The sequence below is a fragment of the Neodiprion virginianus genome, chromosome 5, assembly GCF_021901495.1.
Source record: "Neodiprion virginianus isolate iyNeoVirg1 chromosome 5, iyNeoVirg1.1, whole genome shotgun sequence".
Lineage (NCBI taxonomy): Eukaryota > Metazoa > Arthropoda > Insecta > Hymenoptera > Diprionidae > Neodiprion > Neodiprion virginianus.
The window spans coordinates 2038333-2064124 of NC_060881.1; the positions used below are offsets into that span (position 1 = coordinate 2038333).

The 25792-nt window shown below is 37.7% G+C and overlaps 1 protein-coding gene across 4 annotated transcripts; it reads left to right on the forward strand.

The window, feature by feature from the left end:
- Positions 1-827: 827 nt before the first annotated feature.
- Positions 828-21344, forward strand: LOC124305483 (receptor-type guanylate cyclase daf-11). Of its 4 annotated transcripts, none has more exons than XM_046764995.1 (14): positions 828-2145; positions 8150-8417; positions 11266-11363; positions 11519-11671; positions 15386-15511; positions 15731-15970; positions 16195-16323; positions 17436-17565; positions 19253-19375; positions 19530-19619; positions 19791-19920; positions 20496-20714; positions 20822-20913; positions 21203-21344. In XM_046764995.1, the coding sequence occupies exons 2-14, from the start codon at positions 8151-8153 to the stop codon at positions 21341-21343; spliced, it is 1938 nt and encodes a 645-aa protein (XP_046620951.1). In that variant the 5' UTR covers positions 828-2145; position 8150; the 3' UTR covers position 21344. The 4 variants fall into 4 exon arrangements, with proteins under 4 accessions (XP_046620951.1, XP_046620952.1, XP_046620954.1 ...); XM_046764996.1 differs by having other exon boundaries at positions 828-1811; XM_046764998.1 differs by having other exon boundaries at positions 830-2145; positions 19791-19914.
- Positions 21345-25792: the final 4448 nt, after the last annotated feature.

Sequence of the window (25792 nt, forward strand, 5' to 3'; positions counted from 1 at the left end):
ATGATTGAATGAATGAATGAATGATTGAATGAATGAATGAATCAATCAATCAATCAATCAATCAGTAAATGATGAATGAACGATGTATGATGGATGAATGATAGGTATATGAATGAATGAATGAATGAACGAATGAATGAATGAATCAATCAATCAATCGATCAGTAAATGATGAATGAACGATGTATGATGGATGAATGATAGGTATATGAATGAATGAATGAATGAATGAATGAATAAGCGGATGAATTATGGGTGAATGGTGGATGAATGAATGAATGATGAGTGAATAAGTGATGAATGATTGAATGAATGAATGATTGAATGAGTGAATGAATGATTGAATGAATGAATGAATGAATCAATCAATCAGTAAATGATGAATGAACGATGTATGATGGATGAATGATCGGTATATGAATGAATGAATCAATCAATCAATCAATCGATCAGTAAATGATGAATGAACGATGTATGATGGATGAATGATAGGTATATGAATGAATGAATGAATGAATGAATGAATGAATGAATGAATGAATGAATGAATCAATCGATCAATCAATCCTTCACAAATCAATGTTCGGTGAATAAGTGATGACGGATCGAACGAATCGATGATGGACGACGGATGAATGAATGACGGAGGAACGAGTGACGGATGAATGGGTGAACGAATAGATGAACGAATAAACGAATAAGCGTACTTCTAATTAATATATCTATGGTTGAGGGGGGTCTTCGATAAGTCGGAGAGACGCATGCCCTCAGCTGATTTCACGAAGCTTAGCGTTGTTAAGAGCTAGGCGACGCGACGCGAGGCGACTCGACTCGACGCCCGCGTCGATTTACCCATCATACTGTATTTCGCTCCAGTCTTGGTCGGCACTCCGAGCTTTCGATAGAGTATACGCGTCACAAAACGCCACGAAGCGCACCACCTGTTACCCGTAAATAAATAAATAAATAAATAAATAAATAAATAAACAGATAAACACGTTTATGCATACCTACGCATAAGTTCGAAGAAATTTTTAACATTCGTTTTCCTTCCACTTCAAACTTCGCGAGATAATTTACCGGAAAATAAACAAATCCGATCGGCAAACGGTTTCATAATATTTCTGTAATTAACGAATACGTTACAACAGAGAAGAAGAAGAAGAAGAAGAAGAAACGAAGGAACGAAAAAAAAAAAAAAAAATCGATGATGATGTAGAACGAAATAAGACAAATTATCGAATTTCTTACGGCTAATTTTTCATTCCTCTGCTTTTATAGTCTCGTTTTTTAGTCTACATTTTCCATCGGTTTGTACAACGTTGTTGTTTCCTTTACCAACACATCTGCGGTGGATGTTTTCGGCGGTGGTGGATAAAAGAGAAGAAAAAAAAGAAAAAAGAAAAAAAAAAAGACACCAGAAAAAGAAAGAAACTTCAGAATTAATAATTGTACGTTACTACACCGCAAAGGTTTGGCAAAAATTTGACTCGTCGCGTTAAAATTGATTTCAAAAACGTGTAAAAATCAAACCCCAGAGTCGCGTATATCATAAGATTTATTTACCAACTGAAATTATAATAAAAGTGTAATAATTGTTGTTTTGTTTAATCGATTATTCGCCGAAATATCTCTAATATCACGGTTGTATAATAACAAAGTTAACATATTGTGTAAACCCGCAAGTTTCCCGGCGCCTCAAAAATCGACGTTCGTTTTTTCCGCGTCGATTTTGCAACGGTTTCTTATTTTAATTTGAAAAAAAAAAAGTTTTTTTTTTTTTCCCGCTTCGAGAATCGAGAAAAAGAATTGTAAGCAGAAAGAAAAGTAATGGGAGAATATGATAATAAGTCATCCTGAGACATATGATTCCAAAAACGATATAAAAAGCAACAAGTCGATTGAAGATAAGAAGGGAAGGAAAAAAAAAAAAAAGGGAAAAGGAAAAGGAAATGAACAAATTTCAGGCAAAGTTGCCGATCGTCTAATTTATACAGACATCGGGCGTCTTACGTACGTCTCATCGTTATTCGAATCGCGTGAACAAATAACCGTCAACGAATTAAATTCGCGAAAGGGATTATTCTCGAAAACAATTTATATCTCATTCCCGTTTAACAACTAATTTACACAAAAATACAAAAGGTGGGTATATATATATATATATATATATAATATATGGATATATACATAAGTATAAATTACGATAGGCAACATTATTCTCTAACTTTCTCTCTCTCTCTCTCTCTCTTTCTCTGTCACTTCTTAACGCTAAAAAAATACCAAATTACAAAAATATAGTTTCCAATGATCACCGAACCAAATACACGTATACATATTTCATCAAATATTTACGTGTGCACGTTCGTGTGTGTGTGTGTATGTGTGTGGTATTCGTAATCGTTGGCATTGATATGACTTTGTCCAACTGGCGGTTCCTCCTCCCTTCAAATAGCACGCATGCACGTATGTATATATATATACATATATACACACCTAGATACGATTACACAAACCTATATATATATATATATATATATATATAGATTCACACATGATAGGCACATATGCATGTATCGCGTAGACACACGGTTATGAAAAGTCTGAATGGAGGAGCAGCGAGTGGGTCTTGAAAGTGGATCCCTTTCTATGGACGTAAGACGTTTAGTTGTATTACTCGTAACTGTATAACCACAAGACAAATGCAAATGTCGCACAACATATTCGTGCGAGGTTTGAAACACGTATCTTAGAGGTTACCAACAACACAGCTAGATCTGAACTTGTGAACCGCGAGTGTTGCACGAGGTGGAAAAAGCACAGCTTGAAGAAACACTTGTTAGTAGTAGTGAAGTGTGCGATGATCCGTATTGTATATTGGACTGGTTTAAAGAAAATCGACTTCTTTTTTTTGTTTTCTTTTAAATACTTTCGGAAGGGTGAAAAAAAAGATGCCTGTCAAAAGCGGAGCTCTCAACGTCAATATTTAGAGGTCGCTGATCGCGGATTTACATTTTCCGTTTGAATAGCGTGGGAAATGTTGTTTTTTTTTTTTTTTCTTCTTCCTTTTCTTTTCTATAATTTTGTAGCTCACAAACCGATGTACAGATCCAAATGATAAAAACATGTATTTTTACATGAAATTTAACACTGTACAAAAATTGTCTCTCGTCATTTTTTTGACAAATTGACTCCATCCAAAGTTGTCCAAGAATTTTTCAGGGTTAAGACCCGTGAAAATAAGCTCAGAAAAAAAATAAATAAAAAATTATTCGCATACGTAGATGAGTACGGTGTGAACGGTGTGAACAGGGATGATAAAAAGCAGAAGACATTACGTGTCTTTTTGTTTGTCGTCGCTTTTACTTTGACGGATTTTTTTTCTTTTTTATTTTCTTATTCTTTCTTTTTTTTTTTTTTTTTTCTCGCCACCTTTATCGTTGCTTCGATATTATTACATGTATAGATAAAAATCGTGATTTTTCCTCAAACGCGTCGTGCGTAAAGTCACGCAAGTTCGGGTGAATTCGGAATTTCGAACGTCAACGATAAATCTTGACCAAGAAAGTACAAAGAAAAAAAAAAAAAAAAATCGACACGCGTCGAATATGATTTCGCAAATACGAGTCGCGTTTCTTCGAAACAAGGATACATACATCATCAAAAATGTGTGTCAATTTTTATTTATCCTCCATTTCTCTCGTCTCTACATTACATCGATAATTTCAACGCGTAAAACCAACACAACTATAATAATATCGCAGTTGAATAATAATAATAATAATAATAATAATAATTATAACAATAACAACAACGTTCAAGATGATTTCGGATCGACAATAATTTAACCGCGGCGTTTCGCGATGCAGGGCCGAATTTAATTACGATGCACTTTCCATAAGCTGCTGCACGGCTGATCAAGATAATACCAACTATGGTACATATTATGTACACCGTCTCTAAAACGTGTTTGCTAGATGCAAACGTCATGTGTGTATATTAATGCGTAAATACATAAACACCCAACACCTATGAGTCGACTTGAATATTGCTGTGCTATAATTGAGCTTGTATAAACGATGAAAATTTTTATACACTCCGAGATACGGCGAAACGAAACCTTTCAGGATGATTAGAAAATTGCACTCTGAAAAATATCTCAACTTCTCTCGTCGTCATCCTCCCCGGTATTATAGTGCAATATGTCAAACTATACGTAGGTAGGTAACTACGTACATACGTATATATATATATATATATATACGTATTCGAGAATTAAAATAACCTGAATAATAAAACCGATGTGGAAATAACGACATAGAACGACGTACCGCACAGCTGTTTTATAATATCGCTATAAACTTTTCCTCACTCACCTGAAATTGTCACCAACAGTTGCGTGGAAATGCGTTTAATAGAATCAGGTCATCATCTACAACAAACGGAGACATGATTAGAATTAGAATTAGAATTAGAATTAGAATTAGAAAGTTATGTTATTGTTTAAGTTGAAAAACAAATTAGAGACAAAGAGAGAGATGCGAAAATTACTTCAATGCATCATTTTATATGATCGTTAATTTTCTATCCCGTATAATTTTTGAAATCGATGTACGTGAAAAAGATGAAAGTAACAAGAATTACACACTTTGACCAACGAAATTCTCCACACCATAGCCTGCAATTACATTACGCCATCTATACAGATTGATTAATTTAACAACAAACGGTGTGAATTATAATCGTAAAAGAAATCACCCACGTCGAGCAGTGTGTGTATAAATAGCATCGATGTTTTCGGTTATATTCCATCGTACAGCTAAAAATATACATCTATATTACCTTTACGTATGAACGTATAACAACAAAGAAGAACGAGTAACGAGTTTGTAGTCTTTAAGTGAATTTCTTGGAAGGTCTGCAGCACCTTCTTTGATGTTCCCACACCCACGCATATAATTTTTGTATTTAGCCCCCCTTTCTTCTTCCCTTTACAGGGTTCACTTACTTGCGAGATCGTAGTGTCGTCTACTTTGCACAGGGTAGCCGCAGAAATTTTTTGAAAAAAAAAGAAGATTTTCCATTAATTAATACCTAATTTATCCTGACATTTTCCCAGTTCCAGTAAGTTGCTAAAATCTGAATCGTTCACTTTATCAACTCTGTATCAGACTGATATTCAATTCGAATTTAAGAAAATTATAACGAAGAAGAAAAAACGTCAGTTTAAACCCAATTTGATTTCTCGACGATAAAACGTAAACTTATTACCTCGAAAAGAAAAAAAAAACACTTGTAATCACCAAGATAAAAAAATGAATATTTTCACTTTTTTCCGTTACCAAATTATAAATCCCTTAACAATTTCAGGTTTTCCAAGTATGTAACCACCCTCTTAAATTACAAGATTAAAAATAAAACAGACGAATCACCGAAAGATAGAAACGGAAACGACGAAGATTTAAGAGTTGTCGAAAAATTCCTTGTACCGGGAGAATCTCTTGAAACTAGAAAACGAACCGCGCAAGCGCGAGTTTTATCGGCTGTTCGCGCAGGCTGGCCAACCCGAGTTTTCAGCCGTCAAACTCTTTCCGCCGGCGACGCGGTTCCTACGAATTTTCGAGGTTAGGATCTCGAACAATCGAAACGGCGACTCGGAAAGGTTTCGGAAGCATTTGTCGTCGGGGCGGAAAGTCGATTCTTCGAAGAACGGTCGGAACTCGACGCTTGCGCTCTTTGAAAATTCAAACGCAGACATTTTGCGTAGGTTGGCCCGCCTGCGTCGCGGACAAGAATATCGCCGCGGGAACGTTTCGCCGACCAATGAGATTTGATCATTCGGCGCACGCGCGGTTCATTTTCAAGTTTCGAGAGATTCTCCCGGTATACGTATGTATACATATTTAGAAAATGTGAGAAAATTTTATCCAATCATATATATATATATATATTAGGGTGGTTCTCATTTAGAACGTTGACGAATTTATTCCGGATCACCCCACCAAATTAACTATAAATAATTGAAAAACAATTAACAATTTTTTTCAGATTTTTATATCAACCCGTGCCTGTAAGAGGAAGGATTTCCCAATTTAAAATACACGTGTTTCGGACACGTTGTTAGTATATATTTTACTGTAAGAGTAATAATGATTCAAAAAATCCACGAATGTGAGGTTCTAGTAAGCATGAGTGCTACTGTCTGAGAAAAAATTCACATCATCGTACCAGGTTATATAGACAATTGCATTTCTTGTAAATAAAAAGAAAAGGTCAAATTTCTAGGGTGTGCAATTCGTCGAGATTGGTTGATACGATGATGATGTGAATTTTTTCTCAGACAGTAGTACTAATTACTCACTAAATCTTCGCAATTACAGATTGATTCGAACATCGTCAATCTTACAATAAAATACATGCTGAGAATGTATCTGAAACAAGTGTATTTTTGATATAAAAATCTGAAAGAATTGTTTTTCAATTATTTATAGTTGATTTGGGGGGTGGTCTGGCAAAAAATCATCAACACCCTAAGTAAGGATCACCCTAATATATACACACATACATATATATATATTCTCACACATTTACGACAACGATTACATTTCCGATCGTACCATCGCGTCTCGACTGCAGAACAAACAGTACAGCAGCTTATATTGTACAATGTTGGCAATATTTGCGGAAGAAAGTAGCATGTAGCCGGCGAGGAATCGGAATTGATCCTACCATGGCAACGGGGAAGAGACATTTGATCACGTGCCTTTTACAAGTGCATACATTCGCACACATACGCACACCCGCATAACTAGTTCCTATAACACTTCTTCGCCTTACCCGAGATAAGTGATCCTGCATCCCAGACGCATTGACAATCGGTCGAGTAAAGTCCTCTGTCTGCTTGCATAGCTGTACATAGACATTTATGTATGCGTCTATGCATGCATGTGTACGTACACACGTTTCCGGAATTGCGTCTAACGAATCGTGTCGAAACGCCTCGATGCTAAATCGCGCGAAATATCAAACTTCTCTGACGCGTTCTGAGGCAAAGGGGACGAAAATATGTGGGATCGACTAGAAACGATGTTAAATTTTATCATACATACATATATACATATGTATGTATGCAGGTACATACCCTACATATTGTGAATATAAATTTTACAATATCCAACTTTCTGCGAATTCACTCGTACACTTTATCGTATTTCAACCTGTTTTTTTTTTTTTTTTTAAACCAAATATAAATATTTAACTGATCAGTTGCGATGAGATATAAATCGGAAAAAAGTCAACCGCAATAAAGACGATGAGATAGTTAAATTTAAATAATAATAATAATTCCCAAAATTTATCAATCAATTGTTTAAAAACATTGTTTAGCGAATTTTCAGGGAATATAGATTTTATTTTTGTCATGTGAAATGAATCAGTTGATTTTTCTGAGTACACATGAAATTTTAAAGAATTTTCTCACTATTTTGAAATTTCCGTTTTCGATTAATTTTAATTTTGAAAAATGTTGGATAAGTCGTGAATTTTCGAAAACGGAAATTTCAGAATAAGGGAAAAATTCTTTAATAAATTCGTGTACATTCAGAAGAATCAACGAATTCGTTTCGCATGATAAAAAAAAAAACAACAATGTTCCCAGAAAATTTGTTAAACAATGTTTTGTTTAAACAATTTATTCATAACGTTCGGGAATTGTTATTATTTAAATTTAATCATCTTATCGTTTTTATTCTGGTTGATTTTGTTCGATTTTTATCTCATCATAAAGTATCATTCTATATTGTCAACGAGACTCTCTTTTGGTTGAGAAGAAAGAAGGAAAGAAAGAAAGAAAGAAAGACTTAATTCTTAATTTGGCAATAAAGTTAATAACTATCCAGAATATACCTAATAAAACATTAATTTATACGTATAAGATAAACGATCAGGTTGCCTAAAATATATAAAATTTGCCTGAAAATTTTCATATTTATTATCCTGCGCGCCTATACTCAGATACAAAGATCAATTACTAAAAATTCCAAATTTCTAAGCTAGCCAAATTTTGTCTCATGGAATCCGTTTCCACCGTGACGTGAATATTCTTGTTTAAAGAAAGCTAATTTTATTTTTTTTTACTCAATTACAACAGCATGTCGCCGCGAAACGGATCCTGCATGGCGGAGATAAGCTCGGTGAGAAGTCTCTCCTCGGAGGACGTTTCCGGGGCGAAAGGAAGTCGTCGTAAGTCGTGCTGGGCGCGAACAACGGATCCGACCCATCGGCGAGGTCGGCGAATCCAGCTGCTGCAGATGCTGGTTCTGCCCTTCATCCCGATCCTAGCGCTGATCGTACAGACGGCGATCACCCTCCACGACATTCTGATATACAGGCAAGAAGTCTCGGATATCGAGACGCAGGTCAGTACCATCGACTTTCGACAATAGATACGCTAACTAGGGTGGTTCATTTTTTCACTTTTTTTTTTTGATGTGCCCATCGAAAAACGTTTTCAAACGTGGTAATTGCTCTCTCATCATTTATGAAAATGGTTCGAAAAGTATGAGGTTGAAGTTGGTAAAGTCACTTTAACGATGCGTGTTCAGGAGACATCGCCAGTCGATCGTAACAAAGAAAAAATGTCGATACTTTGAAGAAGCCAACTCCTTTTGAGTCGTTCTAAAATTGTACAACGATTTGTTCCATGATTTTCCGTTACATCGACGTTACTAACTTCAAAATAGTCGAAAAGTAAAACCGAAGCTGACCCAGTCGATAAAACAGAGTGTTTTATCACAATTCGACAATTTTGGATCGCGTAGATCATGCTTAGTTTTATACATTCGAGTGATAAATTCTTTCACCACCTGATCTACCTGTATCGGTGAAAAACACTCGTAGAGAGTTGTGAGGAAATTGGTTCAGAGTTTCAAACATCGCACCCTGTCAACAAGGGTCGCGAAGCTAAAAGATTTGGAGTTTCTAATAATATTTTCAAGCAAATAGCTATAAGTGAAAGCCTTGAATGTTTATGGAAGTTTATTTAACTACAGGAATATCACTTTCCAAGTTTCCAGCTTCGAAATTTGTAAACCCATACATGGTCTCAACTAAAAAACTCCAATTTTTGAGTTTTGCCACCCTTATCACCGGGCTATATTATACTCTATATGTATACGTAACGTACGTAACCAGCTAACAATAAGCGACGAACCAATCCTCGCTTTCCCCGAATGATGTAAGACCAAATGCAAACAAGGCACTCCCCCAGATTACCACAAAACCTGACTAATGCCACGCTGCTACTGGTGCACCACTCGTACGGACAGATATAGATTAAAGGGTAGACTATTTGCTCTGCAACATACACTGGTTACTACTTCATCAAATTACGCACTACTTATCTCCATTCTCTGGAGTGGTTGGGGATGTAAGTTGTGTAGTGAACAGGTTGTTGTACATCGCATTCGCATAAAACGTCCTGCACAACTGATGAAAATTTTCAAATCCACCGACCGATTTCGTATCGATCCATTTTCGCATACACCCGTGAATCATTCATGGTGTTCAGCGCTCCTGTAAAATGTCCGTGAATTTTGCTCGTTCTTGAAAAGTCCTAGAAACTATCCTTGAGTTTGTTACGGACTTTTTACTGGACACCATGTTATAGACATATCGAGGAGAAGTGCAAACCTTGAAGAAGGTTCGTTATGGAACAGTTAATTACCGATAACCAATGGATTATACTCTTATTTGATTACATGTACCTAGTTTTAGAATCTCATTCGGTTTGACCTTTCGCTGGAAAGTAAAACGTAGATCGTTGGGGCTATACACTTGATTTGTTGTGCAACCTTCAACACCGAACTCATTTGAAAGAGATAGACTCTTACGGTTTTCCGTCGTTTCATTTGTTTTCGCTCCTTTTTTCTCACTACTGGTGCATACACCACCAGTCGTTCCCAAGAGTTGTGTTTATTTGCCTTACGGTGAGAAGATCCAATGAAGTGTTATTTCTTTCCTCTGCAATGCCGGTCACACTCTAATTGAAACGTATGGCGTAGGTCGTTCGTCTTCAAATCAGAAAGGTCTTTGCACATCGTCTCAGCCTCTAATTCCAACCCATGAACTTTTCCATTCAACATGTATAATCGTCTCATACCACCACGTGATGAAACAGCAGTGTACGATTTTTATTCAACGATTCACTGCGGAATTAATCTTGTTCTTTCGATCTTCTCTAAACATACCTATGCGAATCTAGGTTCTCGTTGACTTAGGTCTGAATTGACGGTGTTTCATTGGATTCAATGTAATATTTGATAAACTTTCTCCCGACACCCAGCAAGCGAAGAAAGAGAGTGAGAGTGAGAGTGAGAAATGAAACTGGGTTACTGCAGCAACTACTTACGGTCACTCCTCTAGCTATTGCTCAATAAACTGCGTCCAAGAAATGTGGAAAAATGTACCTTACGTCATAACGCGTTACTCGGGGTGGTTCTTCAGCTGACGCCCGAGTGACTCGATCGCTCTTATTTATTTTATACGATCGCTAGGATGCTCCGCCAAGAAGCAACGAGCCATTAGTTAACAATACCGACACATGCATCTACGTATGTAAAGAGTATCGCAGTATGAACGTGCGGGGGAAGGAGAGCGGTCGAGTGAATAATGGCCGCTTCTCGATACTGCAGCTCAAGACGTAATGATATTTTTTCGTGTAAATATTGAAAATAAGAATCTCCGTTTACAGTATGAAGGAATAATGGAAAGGAAAAACTAACAAGAAAGATATCCCAGGTCCGTATCTCCGAATTGATTTCTTTTGTAACATGTTAAAGTGGACCAAAAACTAAGCGACTGGTTTTGTTTTCATCTGCCATTGAACACTTTAAGGGTGTGAAACCACCCTCCAAAGCAAGGCATGTCAAAGGTCGACTCGGCATTTTCATCCGCAAGAACGTCACATTTTTTAACCAATCCAAATGGAAAAGTTTTCTCATAACGAGAGATGAAAAAACTGCCAAATCACCCTTTGAAATGCCTTACTTCGAACGTTGGTTTCACATCCTTAAAGTGCTTAATGACAGATGAAGAGAAAAAAAAATACGTTTCGCTCACTTTTTAGTCTACTATTACATATTACAAAAGAAATCAAATCGGATACCTTCCTTGTAAGATATCGACTGAACAAGAATGAGGTATTTTTAACAAGGACTGAAATGTTGAAAAAAATATATTTTTTACTCACACCTCGCGTAATTTCAGGTTACGATAGCCACCGACCTGGGAAAAGTTGTGACAAGGATGCAGCTTGAAAGATCAGAAGTAGCTTTCTTCATTTACACTAACGGAAATACGCTGAGGTAAGACTTTGTTGTTTTTTTTTTTTTTCATTTGCTCTCTTTTTCTTGTTTCTTGTTTTTTGTTCGAAAAGGAACGTGACGAAATATCTCCAGGTTAAGAGAAATTTATCGTCGGTATTTTCTTGAAATATATTACACATTATCTTCTTCGTTAGGTCGAATTTGACCCAAAGATTTGCGGTAACGGATCGAGCCCTCCACAACATGACAACATGGCCTCTAGTTTCGGTGCCTCGAGACGAGACCAAGACCCAAAAATACGATGTAGTTAACAAGGAAGCATTTCAGGAACGGCTCAACGATTTCAGGTGAAATATCGTCATTTCTTATCGTACGTTTTCTCTGCAGTTCTAACGGAAAAAAAATAAATAAATAAAAAAAAAAAAATAAAGAAAACGCAGGAGAATGAAAAAGGAGCGCAAGGCAAATTATCGAGACAAACAATATTTCGGTATGCATGTAAGAGTTAATGTTTAGGCGTGAAGTTGTTCGATAGTTTGATATCGTTCGCATCATCCCCGATACCGAAGGAGACGGAAAAAGAGATAAAAACTATAAGAGATAACGACGATATGTTATGTTTGGTAGGAAAATTCCGAGTGTTCGAAGAAAGTCCAAGGGTAGGGCTACTTTTGTGTACAAATATATAAAAGACGAAACTGGTGATTTGGGAAAAACGAATAAACCAACAAACAAACAAACGACAAGTAAATCCAAAGAAGAGAAAAGTATTTCAAGTTTGAAAAGAATAAGTTTATACACTGCATCGGTATATAAATACATACATATATATATGTAATATATGAGATAAATAATGGTATAATATTATTTCCCTTTTCAGTTTTTTCTTCACGTTTTTCGTTCCTTTCACAATTAATAATCGCGACATGAGATCAATAAAAATATGTTCAGTCCACCGTCACAAATTGTCTGCGATAAATTAAAGAGTATGCATAACACGACACTTGAAGAGTCAATAAACCGTCCGTACTTACGCAAGTTTTAAATTCTAGATAAGATCAATTTTTTCCCCTTACTCATACGTAATAAAACAAACCGAACTGTTGACAAAGGAATCGTCGAGCCCGTGACCTATTATTATTAAACTTTAGGGTGTTTGAGATCGAGAAGATAAAAAATGTATAAAAATATCGGGATTTTTCCAACGTGGTAACCCTACTAAAAAATGTATTTCCATCTTAAAAGAAATATCGTTCTCATTTCGTTTTTCCATATTTTACTATTCACATTTTTTTTTTCTTTCTTCGATTTCTGATGCATCGTTCTAAAGAATTCATTCGAAATAGCAAATTGGGATGGTTGAAAAGAAAACCGTACAATCGGAACCTCAATTTTAATTTCATAAATCAAAGGTTCGTATTGAATTGTCATTATTTTTTATTGGTGTATGAAAATTAATAATGAAAAATTCGTGATGTAAATGAACTTCTCAAATATCAACCGGCGACTCGATATTACAAGTCTGGATCTTTTTCTTTACGACGTAAATTGACATTTCGGTTCTTAAATGCTTGAAAAACCAAAAACAAATTTATCGTTCACTATCATTCTACCGCAAATTGAAAAAAATCCAAGTAAAAGAAAAAAAAAAAAAAAACTGATAAATCAAAAGAGAAAAATCTTCCACGTAACATAGAATTTTTTGTTTTTTTTTTTCTTCTTTGTTTTAACTCAAACAAATTTTTTAGAGAACGCCACGTTGGAAAATCGGGTATTGTGAATTTGTTTTTTCCTCTCTCTCTCTCTCTCTCTCTCTCTTTCTCTCTCTTCATTTCACATCCGATACACCCTGTCGCGTGTTCATAATAGATACGTTATGCGTAACAACTGCCGGCGAGAAATAACCCCCATGACTTATAGAAGTATAAGGTAGTCACGCCCTGACGGTGCATTAGCTAATACACTTACATTCCGGACTGAACATAAATGTAGCCACCAGAGCTCTTGCTGAACACCGAAACAAACGTATCCATAACCTACAAAGACGTTGTTGTTTGCCGATATTATACGCGCGTGTAACATATATACGATACACACGTTGTACATACATACATAAAGGTACACGTATACGTACACATTATACATATATACAGTATGGTACAGTACAGGGTATGCCAGAGAAAAAGGAAGAAAAAAAAAAAAAAATTCTCAATCATTTTTTTTTCCAAACGCGCAATCAAATTTCGTCTAATCATCTCGAACGTCATATCTAAACCAGTTATGAACTCTTAACACTGATATTTAGAGGTGGCTACTTTATTTTTTCCACATTCCATTAAAACGACACGTAATAAGAAAAAAGAAATTTTTGATTTTTGTTTCGCTCAATTTTTTTTTTTTTTAACCAAAATTATTAATTTTACAACAATAATTGTCGAGACATCTTACAAGTAAACCTCAAACGCTATTCGATTAGTCTTGAAAAAATTATGTCAAACCTAACTAACGTACGACACTTGCGACTTACCAGCCCCTCAATTATTCACCTATAATACGAAAGTGAAAGCGAGTATGAAGAAAACACCGAACCGTATTACCCCAAAATTTATCGCGTAATGGGTACAAGAGGATGAACGTAAAAGAGGGTGGAAAAAGTAACAGAAAAAAAAGGGGAAAACAGAGAGAAAAAAAAAAACAAAAAAATTGAAATAACGGGGTCATAGTCGCGTAGAACCCCGTGGTGAGGGGGGATAAATGGAGCGTACGAAAGGGATTAGGGGAGGGACTCGGCCCTTCTACTTGTTGAACTCGTCAACCTTGTAGGTGGAACGAGTTGGTAATTTCTGGTGAATTGTAAGGGGGGCCGATGCTCGTTCTCATCGATGGATCCAACAAGACGATAATCCATCGACTATCCGGATACAGTGGTGGTTGGTTGACGCGTACGTTTCCATTACACCGTGTGGAACACGTGCAAGGTTATAAACAGTGTTCGACGTAGGTGGGTAGGTTGGGTAGTTGGTTAGGATCGCGCAACCATTGACCTAATAAATACCCTCAAAGAGAGCTTGGCATGATGCTGGGAGAGAGATGGAGGGGCTGGTTATACCGAGGTTGCGAGTGACACGTTACCGCACTGGTGACCATCTAGAACGCAACCGCATTTTGTATTTTTAGATCTAAGTAGGTACCGTCAACCACCCCCCGATGCTCGATACTTCGATTAAACACGCAACACCGCGAAGGGTGTTCCGGACGTTTCGATTGAGACGGTTTCGAGTCGGACTGACTGCCACCTTCGACCCTTTGCGGAACAGCGTCTCGTGTCTATGAGAAAAGACCTTTTTTTCAATCGGTTATTCAAGATTTATACACAATTTTGCGCGTAATTCGACTTCTATGATGTCAATGTCGATGTTTTCAGAGGGATTACGATGATTCCGCGAATATAGTGAACGTTGTAAATAAATAAGGTGTTGAAAATTACTGGTTTTGGGAAGTGGAACTCGGTAATCTTGGATTTTGCGGGTAGCTGAAAACGAATCCGATGTTGAGATTTGAAAATTCGAAAATAGCGGATCCGATACGACGGACTGTAAATATAAAAATTGATCCGATTCGCTTGAAATTTGCTGCTCGGAGATTTTCGGAGTCACTGAAGACGAATCCAACGTCAAAATTTCAAAATTCAAGACGGCGGATTCAACATGGCGAGAGCTGAATATATAAAAATTGATCCGATTCGGTTGAAATTTGTTAATCAGGAGTTTTTGGAGTCACTGAAAACGAACCGGGCGCCAGAATTTCAAAATTCAAGATGGCGGATCCAATATGGTGGACTAAAAATGTAAAAATTGGACCTATCCGATGGCATTAAACCCACCGTTTTAAATTTTGAAAACTTCTCAGATCTGACCCAATTTTTGAAATCAGTGACCTCGAGAACTTATAAACCATGTATACACAGTTTCAATTTGGTTTGAACCAACCCAGTTGACTCCAAGGAAAAATGTACGCTTCAGGGGGTTAAAAAAAAAAAAAAACTGAAATTTCACTTTTAGGGAAAAAATCAGCTCCGAAGAGAGCAGCATATCCGAAGTTATGGCCTGGTACACGAGTGTAAACGCGGCTATGCTAGATCACCTGACTAACCAGATAAAAGAGACCGACAACAGCGGAGTGTGGAGGTATAAATCGTACATAATAATAATAATAATAATAGGATTTAAAAATGAATGGGAAAAGAACGTCAGTTTTTTGTTTTTTTTGTCATCCAATTTCATACAGACTTTTAACGCAACGATTCAAATCTCTGATTCTTCCAGGCTTGCAACGTAACTTGTATTTTAATATGACTCGTTGTTTTTTCTTTTGTTTTTGTTTTTCTTTCTCTTCTCCATCCTTAGGTATCTGATATCTTTCAAGAATCTTCTTCGAAGCATCGAGAGTCTGGGAATCGCTTCGGTATACGGAATAAATTACTTTGGACGAGGAATACTGACCGGCGACAGCTACGTAAGTTACGTACGCCACGAGGCGTTGGGAAGAGATCTTTTGAACGGATCGCTAACCTACGTACCGTCGTTGAAGAAATTTTACGATCACCTGACGCTCACGATGCCTGATTACGGAAAAATTAAGTCCAGGTAATTGTTTCTTTGATTACACGGGTCGAGGATAAAATAAATAATTGCAATTTCTATTCATCGGGTTATAATAATCCGACGAATGAATTTTGATTCCGTGCATCAGTTTGTTTCTCTCTTTTTTTTTTTTGACGAAATTAATTTCTCTCGTCTCGTTTTTGAAATTTTAATTTTTTTTTTTTTTTTGTTTTTTCGTATCCTTAATTCTCCTCTCCTCTTCTCAGGAGGGATGACATTTTGGAAAATCGAAAACGTCAGCCGAGCGTCGATGACGCCATAGCCTATTTCGACTCCATGGCCACTTACGTCGATGAACTTAGAAAATTACAACGCGAACTGCGTCGCATGATTAGGTGGGTGATATATTATATTGTTACGTTATTCTCTTCTCACTTTCTCTCTCCGCCTCTGTCTGTTTTGATACTCGTCTATGCTAAGAGTATTTTTGTCAGTAATACTCACCATTTTTTCTATTTTTACTTATTGCATTAACTCTCTATCCAGATCGTTCGACTTTACGACAACGAGCGTTATTCTCTTGTCATTTTTACTTCGTTACTCACCGACGTCCATACCGTATATTTACACACAAATGTTCGAAGAAATTTTACTTGTATCTATCATTATTATCTCACCATTTGTCCACATGGCATTACTCGTTTCTGTTTTATTCTAAATTTTTTTCTCACCTTCATACACATTTACATTTACATTTTACTGTATTTTATTTCTTGTCACCACTTTATCCCATCTTCCTGCGACTCGTCCGATATTCCTACAGGCTAGACAAACAATCCATCCGTCCGTCTATCTATCTATCCATCCGTCTATCTATTTATCTGTCCATCTCTCCACCTATCTATCTAACGTGCGGCAAAATTTGAACAACGATAAACGCGCCGAGTGAGATTCAATTCAACTTTTATACGGCGTCGAGTTGAACGGATACTGCATTATACTGAATATTTGCATGCAATTTTCACCCTTAGCTCTAAACGGTCTTACGTAATCGACGATGAATTCCGTTATAAAAGCAAAATGAATTATTGTCATTGCTCGCGATATTGCGCAATAACCAGAGAATTTTCATTACTTTTGTGAATTTATTCTAGCTATATTATACACACACGCGTGAAAAAATTACGCAAATTTTATGTAAATAATTATACCCGTGCGTTTTGCAATGACTGGAAAACTCAACGCTGTTGTAACGTATAGGACAGAGAGTATTTATTTAAAAGCGTATATTTATAGCCTTATAACGTGTTTTATACATGAACGGTTATCGAATCAACTCTCGTACTACTATTAAGTACAGTGATTGCGATTATCTTGTAACTTATTTTTATTTCCTTATTCCTCTCTCCTTCTCTCTCTCTTTCTCTTACTCTTTTTTTCTCTCGCTGCCTTCGCTTGCAGATTATTATATATACGTTTTTCTCTCTCCCTCTCTCTCTTCCTGCAGGGATTACGTGAACTCAAATCTTCAGGACGCGAGTAACAAGGAAGTCGCCGGTATCGCGATCGTAGTTCTGGTTCTCGTCATTTCACCAATTATAATAATACTCGTTCGAAACGCCGTCGCTACAATTCAGGTGAGTTAAATTCAATACTGCGTTTCAATAAAGATCGATGAAACGGTAATTCTGAACACCTATCCCATCGTCATCGTTTACATTCAAATTTTCAAAACAACGTTACTCATTCCTAAGAGGATGACTGAAATTATCTTAAATTGGATCCCCTGATATCAATGAATCACCGTAATACCAAATTTTTATTTTCTTCAGCTCGTCAATTTACCATCGTTTGAAATGTATAATCAATATTAATAGACAACGCGACGTGAACGGAAATTTCCACCAAGTTTTAACTACGGCGTAGAAACGCAGGTTCAACCCCCATTCATCCCCTAGACTGAGAAGTTTCGACCTCGCATAACGTCTATAAGTCAATTTTCGTCCCTGGTATTAATATACCTATATATTATAGAACTCAAGAAGGCAATTGAACCTCATAAAATCGAGGAGGCCTTTTAAAAGTACCGGGTGGAGCGAGTCAACTCATATATATATACATGTATGATGTATATATGTAACACTGTAAAGAAAGCAATCCTCTCATACATCCATCCATCGATTTATAATACCGGTCGGTTGAATGAATGATTGTTTGCAAATCGTATAATTGTTACATTAGAGTGATCGATGATCGTCGTTATTGGAACTTGGCAGAAATCGAAAAAAAAAAAAAAAAACACCACAACGATAATAATGTAAAATTCGAAATTTGAAAATTTATCGATAACCGCCATGATTATTTACAACACGAACACCCGGTGTGTTTTAATCTCGAACCATCCACCAGCTGTGAGGTCGTATGTACATTGTACATACATATCCATATACCATACATATATATGACAAACATAATAATCGATATTATTCTTCTGTTGTTCCATATGTGGTATATAGGGGTAAACAATTATTTTCATTCTATATGTTATAAACGAATCCAATACAGGGTAAACGGCGTATGCATGTGACACGAATTGAAATCGAACCTTCGATTTCGTATCCCTTAAAATTCATGACATTGAAATAATCTGGCAAAAAGAAGAAAACAAAAAAAAAAAAACATTACCTCCTTAATCCAGTGTGAAATTAATGAAGATATAATGAAAACTCGAATACTTCAATTTAAGGGGTAACTCTTCTCTGGGATTTTAGGAAATTCGTTTTTTTTTTTTTTTTTTTTTTTGTTTGAACAATATTTAAACAGATTACTTGAACACCGTTGCATGAATCGATTTGAAATTTTGACAGTAGCTTCACAATTACATTCTCTGTCGTATTACGTAGCCGTTTTTTTTTTATTCTTTTTTAACGTGAAAATTTTTTTTTTTTATTTTGGCCAAAAATCGTTTCATTTTTTCCAAAGTGCACCATTTCTACCAAATTTTTCTAGATTTTCGATCCAGGTCTTATATTTAACGAGAAATCCGTCCTCCCGTGAAGGAGTTTTGAAAAAAAGGCGATGTCATAGGTTGGATCTGTCACCGCCATTTTGCATTCAAAACAATGATAAATTTTTCTTTTTTTTTTTTCTTTTCTACAGTTCAATACGTGTTAAACGAACCCTCTGAAAATTAAACCCTAATCCTTTTTCTGTACTCCCAAAATAAATCGTCGAAGTCCGGCCTTTTTTTCGGCCGTTAGTTAAAGCGGCGTTACTCCTTAAACGAGTTGAAACTCGTATCTAATTTTTATTGCCGTGTTACAGATGTACGCGGCCAATTTAGCCCAGAAGGCACGAGAATTGAAGAGGGAAAAGAGAAAGAGCGACACACTCCTATTTCAAATGCTACCCCCGAGTGTTGCTCAGCAGTTGAAGCAGACGCAACAGGTTACAAAGCCATTACAATTCGGAGGGTGCTAAGCCCTCGCATTGTTTTTTATTCATTTATTTATTTATTTTTCATCCCTTTCAATACCAATTTCTTTCCCCCGACGATAATCTCTACAGTAAATCGACCTCAATTTTTTTTCACCCTTCACAGGTTCCCGCCGAATATTACGAGGCTGTGACAGTTTACTTCAGTGACATCGTTGGATTCACAGAAATAGCAGCTGAAACCACGCCGCTCGAGGTATAAGGGTTGAAAAAATTTTACACGTAATAATACACTGTGAAAAAGAATGGCAAAAATTTGATTGTGGAAAAAAAAGAAGGGACAGAAAAGATTGGCCTGTGAAGCGAAAGACGATGTTTCATTCTTCTATAAGAGTTCGGGAGTTTAAAAGAACGTTAATTCTCGCAGGTAGTTACATTTTTGAATTCAATCTACAAGCTCTTCGACGCGAGGATCGAATGCTACGACGTCTACAAGGTCGAAACGATCGGTGACTCGTACATGGTGGCCTCCGGACTTCCAGTGAAAAATGGTAAATGTACGAAAACTCCCCTGCATTCCGACTATCCACCCCATCAGCCATAAACACCAGGATTATTAACATTGAAAAATCGAATCAACGAGCATCAAAGATCTGGTCGCATCAAATCTGAGACATATCGTGAACGGAGATGAATAATAAAAAAGAAATATCAATTTTTAAACCTGCAATAACGTCTCCGCGGTACAATTTTTCAAATTTTCTAATCATCTTACATCAACTTGTCGATGAAACTGCTCCAAGCTCAACGTCCTGCACGTTTCTTCGTCGTACAGCTGTTCTAGATCACGCCCTCAAATTTGTATTTTTCACACCTGTCAGTAGTAATACAAGAAGGGTTCTGCGTGCAGATTCCAATACCGACATTTTACCGACATTTTTAACCGCTTCACAGCTCAGACACAAACCCTTTATTTACCGACGATCGATAAAGTCGACCAGAGTGAGGATTACCCGCGACCGGAAGAAAGGGTTTGCGTCTGAGCTGTGAAGCGGCTAAAAATGTCAGTGAGATGACGGGTATTGGGATCTGCACGCACAACCCTCGTTGTATCACTGCTCCTGTCTCGCAGGTGACAAGCACGTCTCCGAAATCGCGACGATGGCTTTGGACCTGTTAGCCGCATCGACGGTCTTCCAAGTGCCCCGAAGACCCGGCGAACGTCTCCAAATACGAAGCGGAGTCCACACCGGACCAGTCGTAGCCGGAATAGTTGGAACTAAGATGCCGCGTTATTGCCTCTTCGGAGACACCGTGAACACCGCAAGTCGCATGGAATCTACCGGTGAAGGTAACACAAAGATTGACAAGACAAGAGAGCCAGTAAATTAATACCAATTGATTTGCCAAGATTGACTTAAACACCGCGTTAATCGATAACTCGCCGTTTACTTTCAGCTCTACGCATCCACATCAGTCTCGAAATGAAAAAGGCACTGGACGCCGTTGGCGGTTTCAGAATCGAGCATCGAGGTCTGGTCGACGTTAAGGTTAGAAAAATACAAAATTCCGCACACTAGCTAGGTATTCGTGCAAATGATGTCCGACCTCGCAATTGTACTGTACACAGTTAACGGTTGCTCAATTGCGCCTTGGGTCTAAAGCTTGAAGATTAAGAAGATACTGCGAAGAGCATAAAACTGTATCCAAAATTGAGCACGAAGTATACGCGTATAGGTCATATCCATGACAATCTTTGATATAGGACACAACGACACTCTGCTTTCCGTAGTACGTGTAACACGTTCCATAAAAAACTGTTTGGTCCCTATGTTGCAGGGAAAGGGTCTGATGGACACTTACTGGCTAGAGTGCAAGGACGGCGGAATAGCGAGAGCGGCCGAGCTGGACCTGCCGTCATTCTTCGAGGATGTGAGACCAGTTTTCATGCGACGTCTACGAGAGGAAGACACACTCTGATGCGAGCCATACTCCCGCCGAGACCTGTGGTACCTGAACAAGCCGGGTCCTTTGCGTCCCAACCCATGCATACGTCTCTCCCAGCCAAACCTGATAGACCACTTGAAATGTCCGGGAACGAAAAGGACGCGACTGTCGCAGCCGAATCTGCACATAGGTCCCGTCCGTTACCCTCAATCCCAATCAAGCATAGAATCGCAGGACTCGATGCCGAGCGACGCGACGCGTTCAACAGCGCCGAGTTCGGTATTCACACCACCAGGCCAACGTAGCCGATATTCGCAACCAAATTTGCCGACGTTATCGGTCTGCTACAACGAGGTTCAAAGGGCATCCTCGGCGTCACCGGACAGAAGAACAAGGATGTCACAGCCTACACTGAACTCGAGTTTGTCGGGGATAAATTTCGTCGGTACGATAAGCCGGGGTCGTCTCTCGTATCCGAGCCTTAGAGCGTCGGGTGAAAATTACATGAACCTTAGAATAGACGAGGAGAGACTGTCAGCGCCGAACGTTAACTCGGCCGGTCTTCAGGACCGGGAATTTGAACTGCGTCGAGGATCCCACGACGCGACTCACGTCCTACGCCGCGATCCTCCTCACAAAAGGGAACGACTTTCACAGCCAACGCTGGTCCCCGGGGATTACTACCCGGGTCGAGGCCATCAGAGACTGTCGCAGCCGTGTCTGAGCTCGGGAAGAGACCTTCAGACGATACTGAACTCGCCGATAAAGCACAGGCGGTTCTTCCCACCGCCGAAGGTCGCCAGTCAGAGAGACAGGCTGTACCAAATGGACTTCGGAACGCCAAGATCGCGGCTACTCAGGGAATCGCAGCCCTCTATCGACCTGTCCAAGTTCAACAGAGACAGATTCTCGATACCGGAACTGGAAACGTCGAACGACTTGAAGCTGATGGCCGGTACCCCGAAGCAGAGATACAGCCTGGACAGTTCTCTTAACGAGCCGAGACGGCGTTCGAGGCTTTTGCCGATAGCGAGTTCGCCGATATCCGAGAACCTTACGGGCAAGATGGATCAGCACCAAATCGCCGAGGGAAAGAACGCGGCCGATGGTCTCGAGTCCGTTCTTATAACCAGCACGACACCGTTGCTGCCCAGGGTCGAGGGAGTCTTCGACCCCCAACTGCCAATAATCTCGTCGTTACCTGCACCGACGGCGAACAATTCTAACCAGCGAATGTCGGTCCCGGACATAAGCACGTCGAGTTTACGCCGCTTGTTGGATCCTCCTGCCAAGCAGAGGCACAGCCTGACTGAAAACCCCCGACATTGTCTGATTCCGTCGATAAAAAAGTCAACGAAAAGGGTCAGAAACGGTCTACAGCGAATGATATGCACCGTGGACAGTAACAAGCTAAAGACGGAAACGTACAGGGATTCGGTCGAGGCGAATGACCAGATATCCAAGGACCACGAACCACCACCACCACCACCATCGAATAACAACGTTCAGCGGCACTATTCCTACACCTACGAGACAACGACCGAAGACTCGGCTTGCAGTGGGAAAGTAAAAGAGAAGGCAATCATGTCGATTGTACCGAGGAAGAAGTTTCTCGAGAGTAACTTCGACAGGAATGAACAGGTGATAACAACCGTGATAGAGAGCGAGGTACCGATGATACTGACAAGCCCGAAGAGCATGAGCAAACCAACGATTTACGGATGCGAGACTCCAAAATGGATGAGAAAGTACCTCCGAGAACCGGAAACTGACAATGAGTCGACACCAGAGATGCCAAGAAGACAGAGTCGAACGAGCAAAATTAAGGCCTGGCAAACCTCGAATCAAGACTCGGTGGACTCGGTCGACTCGGAGAAGTTAACGGCGGAGTGCGTCAACTTTCAACCAACATTTGAGGATACGGTAGTCAAACGGAAAGCGGACAAGGGACGGAACGATACTCGTAAGGTGCGGATCGACGCGTCGGCATTCAAGTCCGGCTGGATAGAAACAGAAATTTGCAGATTGTACGGACTCGACTGCAGCGACGGCACAGATACCGAGGAGGAATCGACCTCGATATAAGATCAACGCCTCCGTCGCGTTAACCTTCAGGTGGCACCTCGGGGTCGTTGAAGATCCCAATTGAAAATTGCATGCAGTAACGAAGCAATTTAATATTTTGACTTTAATTTTTTTTGGGTATTCGCTTAAGGGTGGGAGGTGATACAGCTTGGACGGTCTAAAATCTTACCTGTTTGTGGGAGTGTTTTGTTTCTTCTTAAGAAAATGAAAACACTTGAAGCAATTTAAGTTTTAATCGATAAACAAGTTTTAAAGATTGTGTAAATATTTCAAGTCGACCGGACGAAAATTGACCGAGGAATTTGCGCCACCGGATTGAAAACGTGATCGTTCGATAATTATATGCGCCATTCCGCCATTTTGTTGTTAATTTCAATGAAAAAATTCAAAAATATTCTTAGAACTATAAACAGTAAAGCCCTCGAACTCAAATTGTTCCGAGTGTTGTCATCTTCTGAAAAATAAAAACTCCTAAAAATAGGTATGATTTTAAACCGTCCAAACTGTACCCCCCCCCCCCCCCCCCTCCAACGTATCTTTTACAAGTTAAAAAAGGTTGCAACAATAATTTTTAATTTTAATCGACTCCAAGGTGCCAACTTCACTAACCAATTGCCGGCGTGATTGAAAGCTCGAAGGAAATTAATCGAAGAGTCCAACAATGAGGAATAATTAGTCAAAGAGTGGATTAATTACGTTATCTACATAGTTTGAATTACCACCGACGACAACAAAAAATTATTTATAATTTCATTTAAATTTTATAATTATTATCAGCGTATGGCAGGGTGAGACATTCATAGTATATAATTAATACAATTCTCTACGAAGAAAATATTGTGGAATAATAAATTAAATTTTCTTCATTAAAACCCGTCACATTGGATCGTAAAGAATTTTTTCCATGCCGCAACTCTTTCTATTCTGTAATATCTGTCGTCTCTGAGTCATTTACATGATATTATAAATATAAACTTGTTAGATCACTTAAAGACATTCTAAATATCTCAACAGCTGTATAAACGAATTATTGCAAATTTTTATCGATAATGTATCGCAATGTTTTTTACCGTTCTTTTTTTTTTTTCTTGCGTCGTTGAAATCGTTTCGAAAATATCCCCACCATCGTATAATTAAAAATAAACAAATAAGTTTCTAAGGTAGTAGTACGTATACTGCGACAAAAAAAAAAAAAAAAAAAACTTCAAATCACTGTTATACATATATTATAAATATTTAATATTAAATGTACAATATTATTGGTACAAGATCAATTTGTGCGCGTAAAATACTAGTCATTCGTAAATTGAAAATATATATATATATATATATACATACGTATTATGCGATAAGGATGTATTTTAGATTGTTGTTATTATTATCATCGTCGCAATTACGTACGTGTAACTTACAACATATACAATTTTTTTAAATTTCACCAATCTCGCTGATTGAAAGATTATTTTTAACTTACCTAACCACCGAGTGATAAAAAATTAAATATATACACGGATATACGTATTTCAATTGTTTTATCTCATCGTCGCGCTTTGATAGTAATTATTATTATTATTATTATTATTATTAACGTTGTTACTACTATTGCGAAACTATTGTTGTTGTTATTGTTGTTATTATTATTATTATTTATATCATTATTTATATTATTACCGATATTATTATACCGCATCTGTTAAGTTTACGCTTAGAAAAATAAATCTTGAAAAAAGCTTTAAAAAAAAGAAAACAAACGTCACGCAATTAGCGAAACCAGCGGTATTTATACTGATATTGTCCGCACTGAATTTCTTATTAGACGCGTCGTCTTTCAGCCATTTTGTATCGTTCAAGTCACTTAACAACAACGTCTCACCACACGGTATATAGCATATAATTACTATATCTACAATCTTTACTTTACCGCGCGGTCAACACGCATCGCGTACTATAACATAATGTAACAATTTTCTAATATTATTACATACATACATGTGCCATATATACATGAAGTATACAGACGTTGATTTACAATCAAATACACGTACGTATTATACGTCAAATTCGGAATAGATAACAATACATGCAGTTACATGTGTGAATTAAAAAATCCCGGTATTAATAGAATTATTAGTCACGCATACAGTTTAATGCAAAATCGAATGAAATATGTAATAATAATTTGTGTCGCGTAGTGAAATAACCGTAAATTCGTAAAAAGAACAGAAAAAAAAAAAAAAAAAAAAAACCCCATCGGTAACAAATACAAACCTTGCGTAAATAAATAATTATAATATACGTATATTATTCTTTTTCTTTTTTTTTTTGGTTTCTCAATTGAAAAAAAAAAAAAAAAAAAACAAAGGCAACGTATAAAAATAAGATGAGAAAGGAACGCGT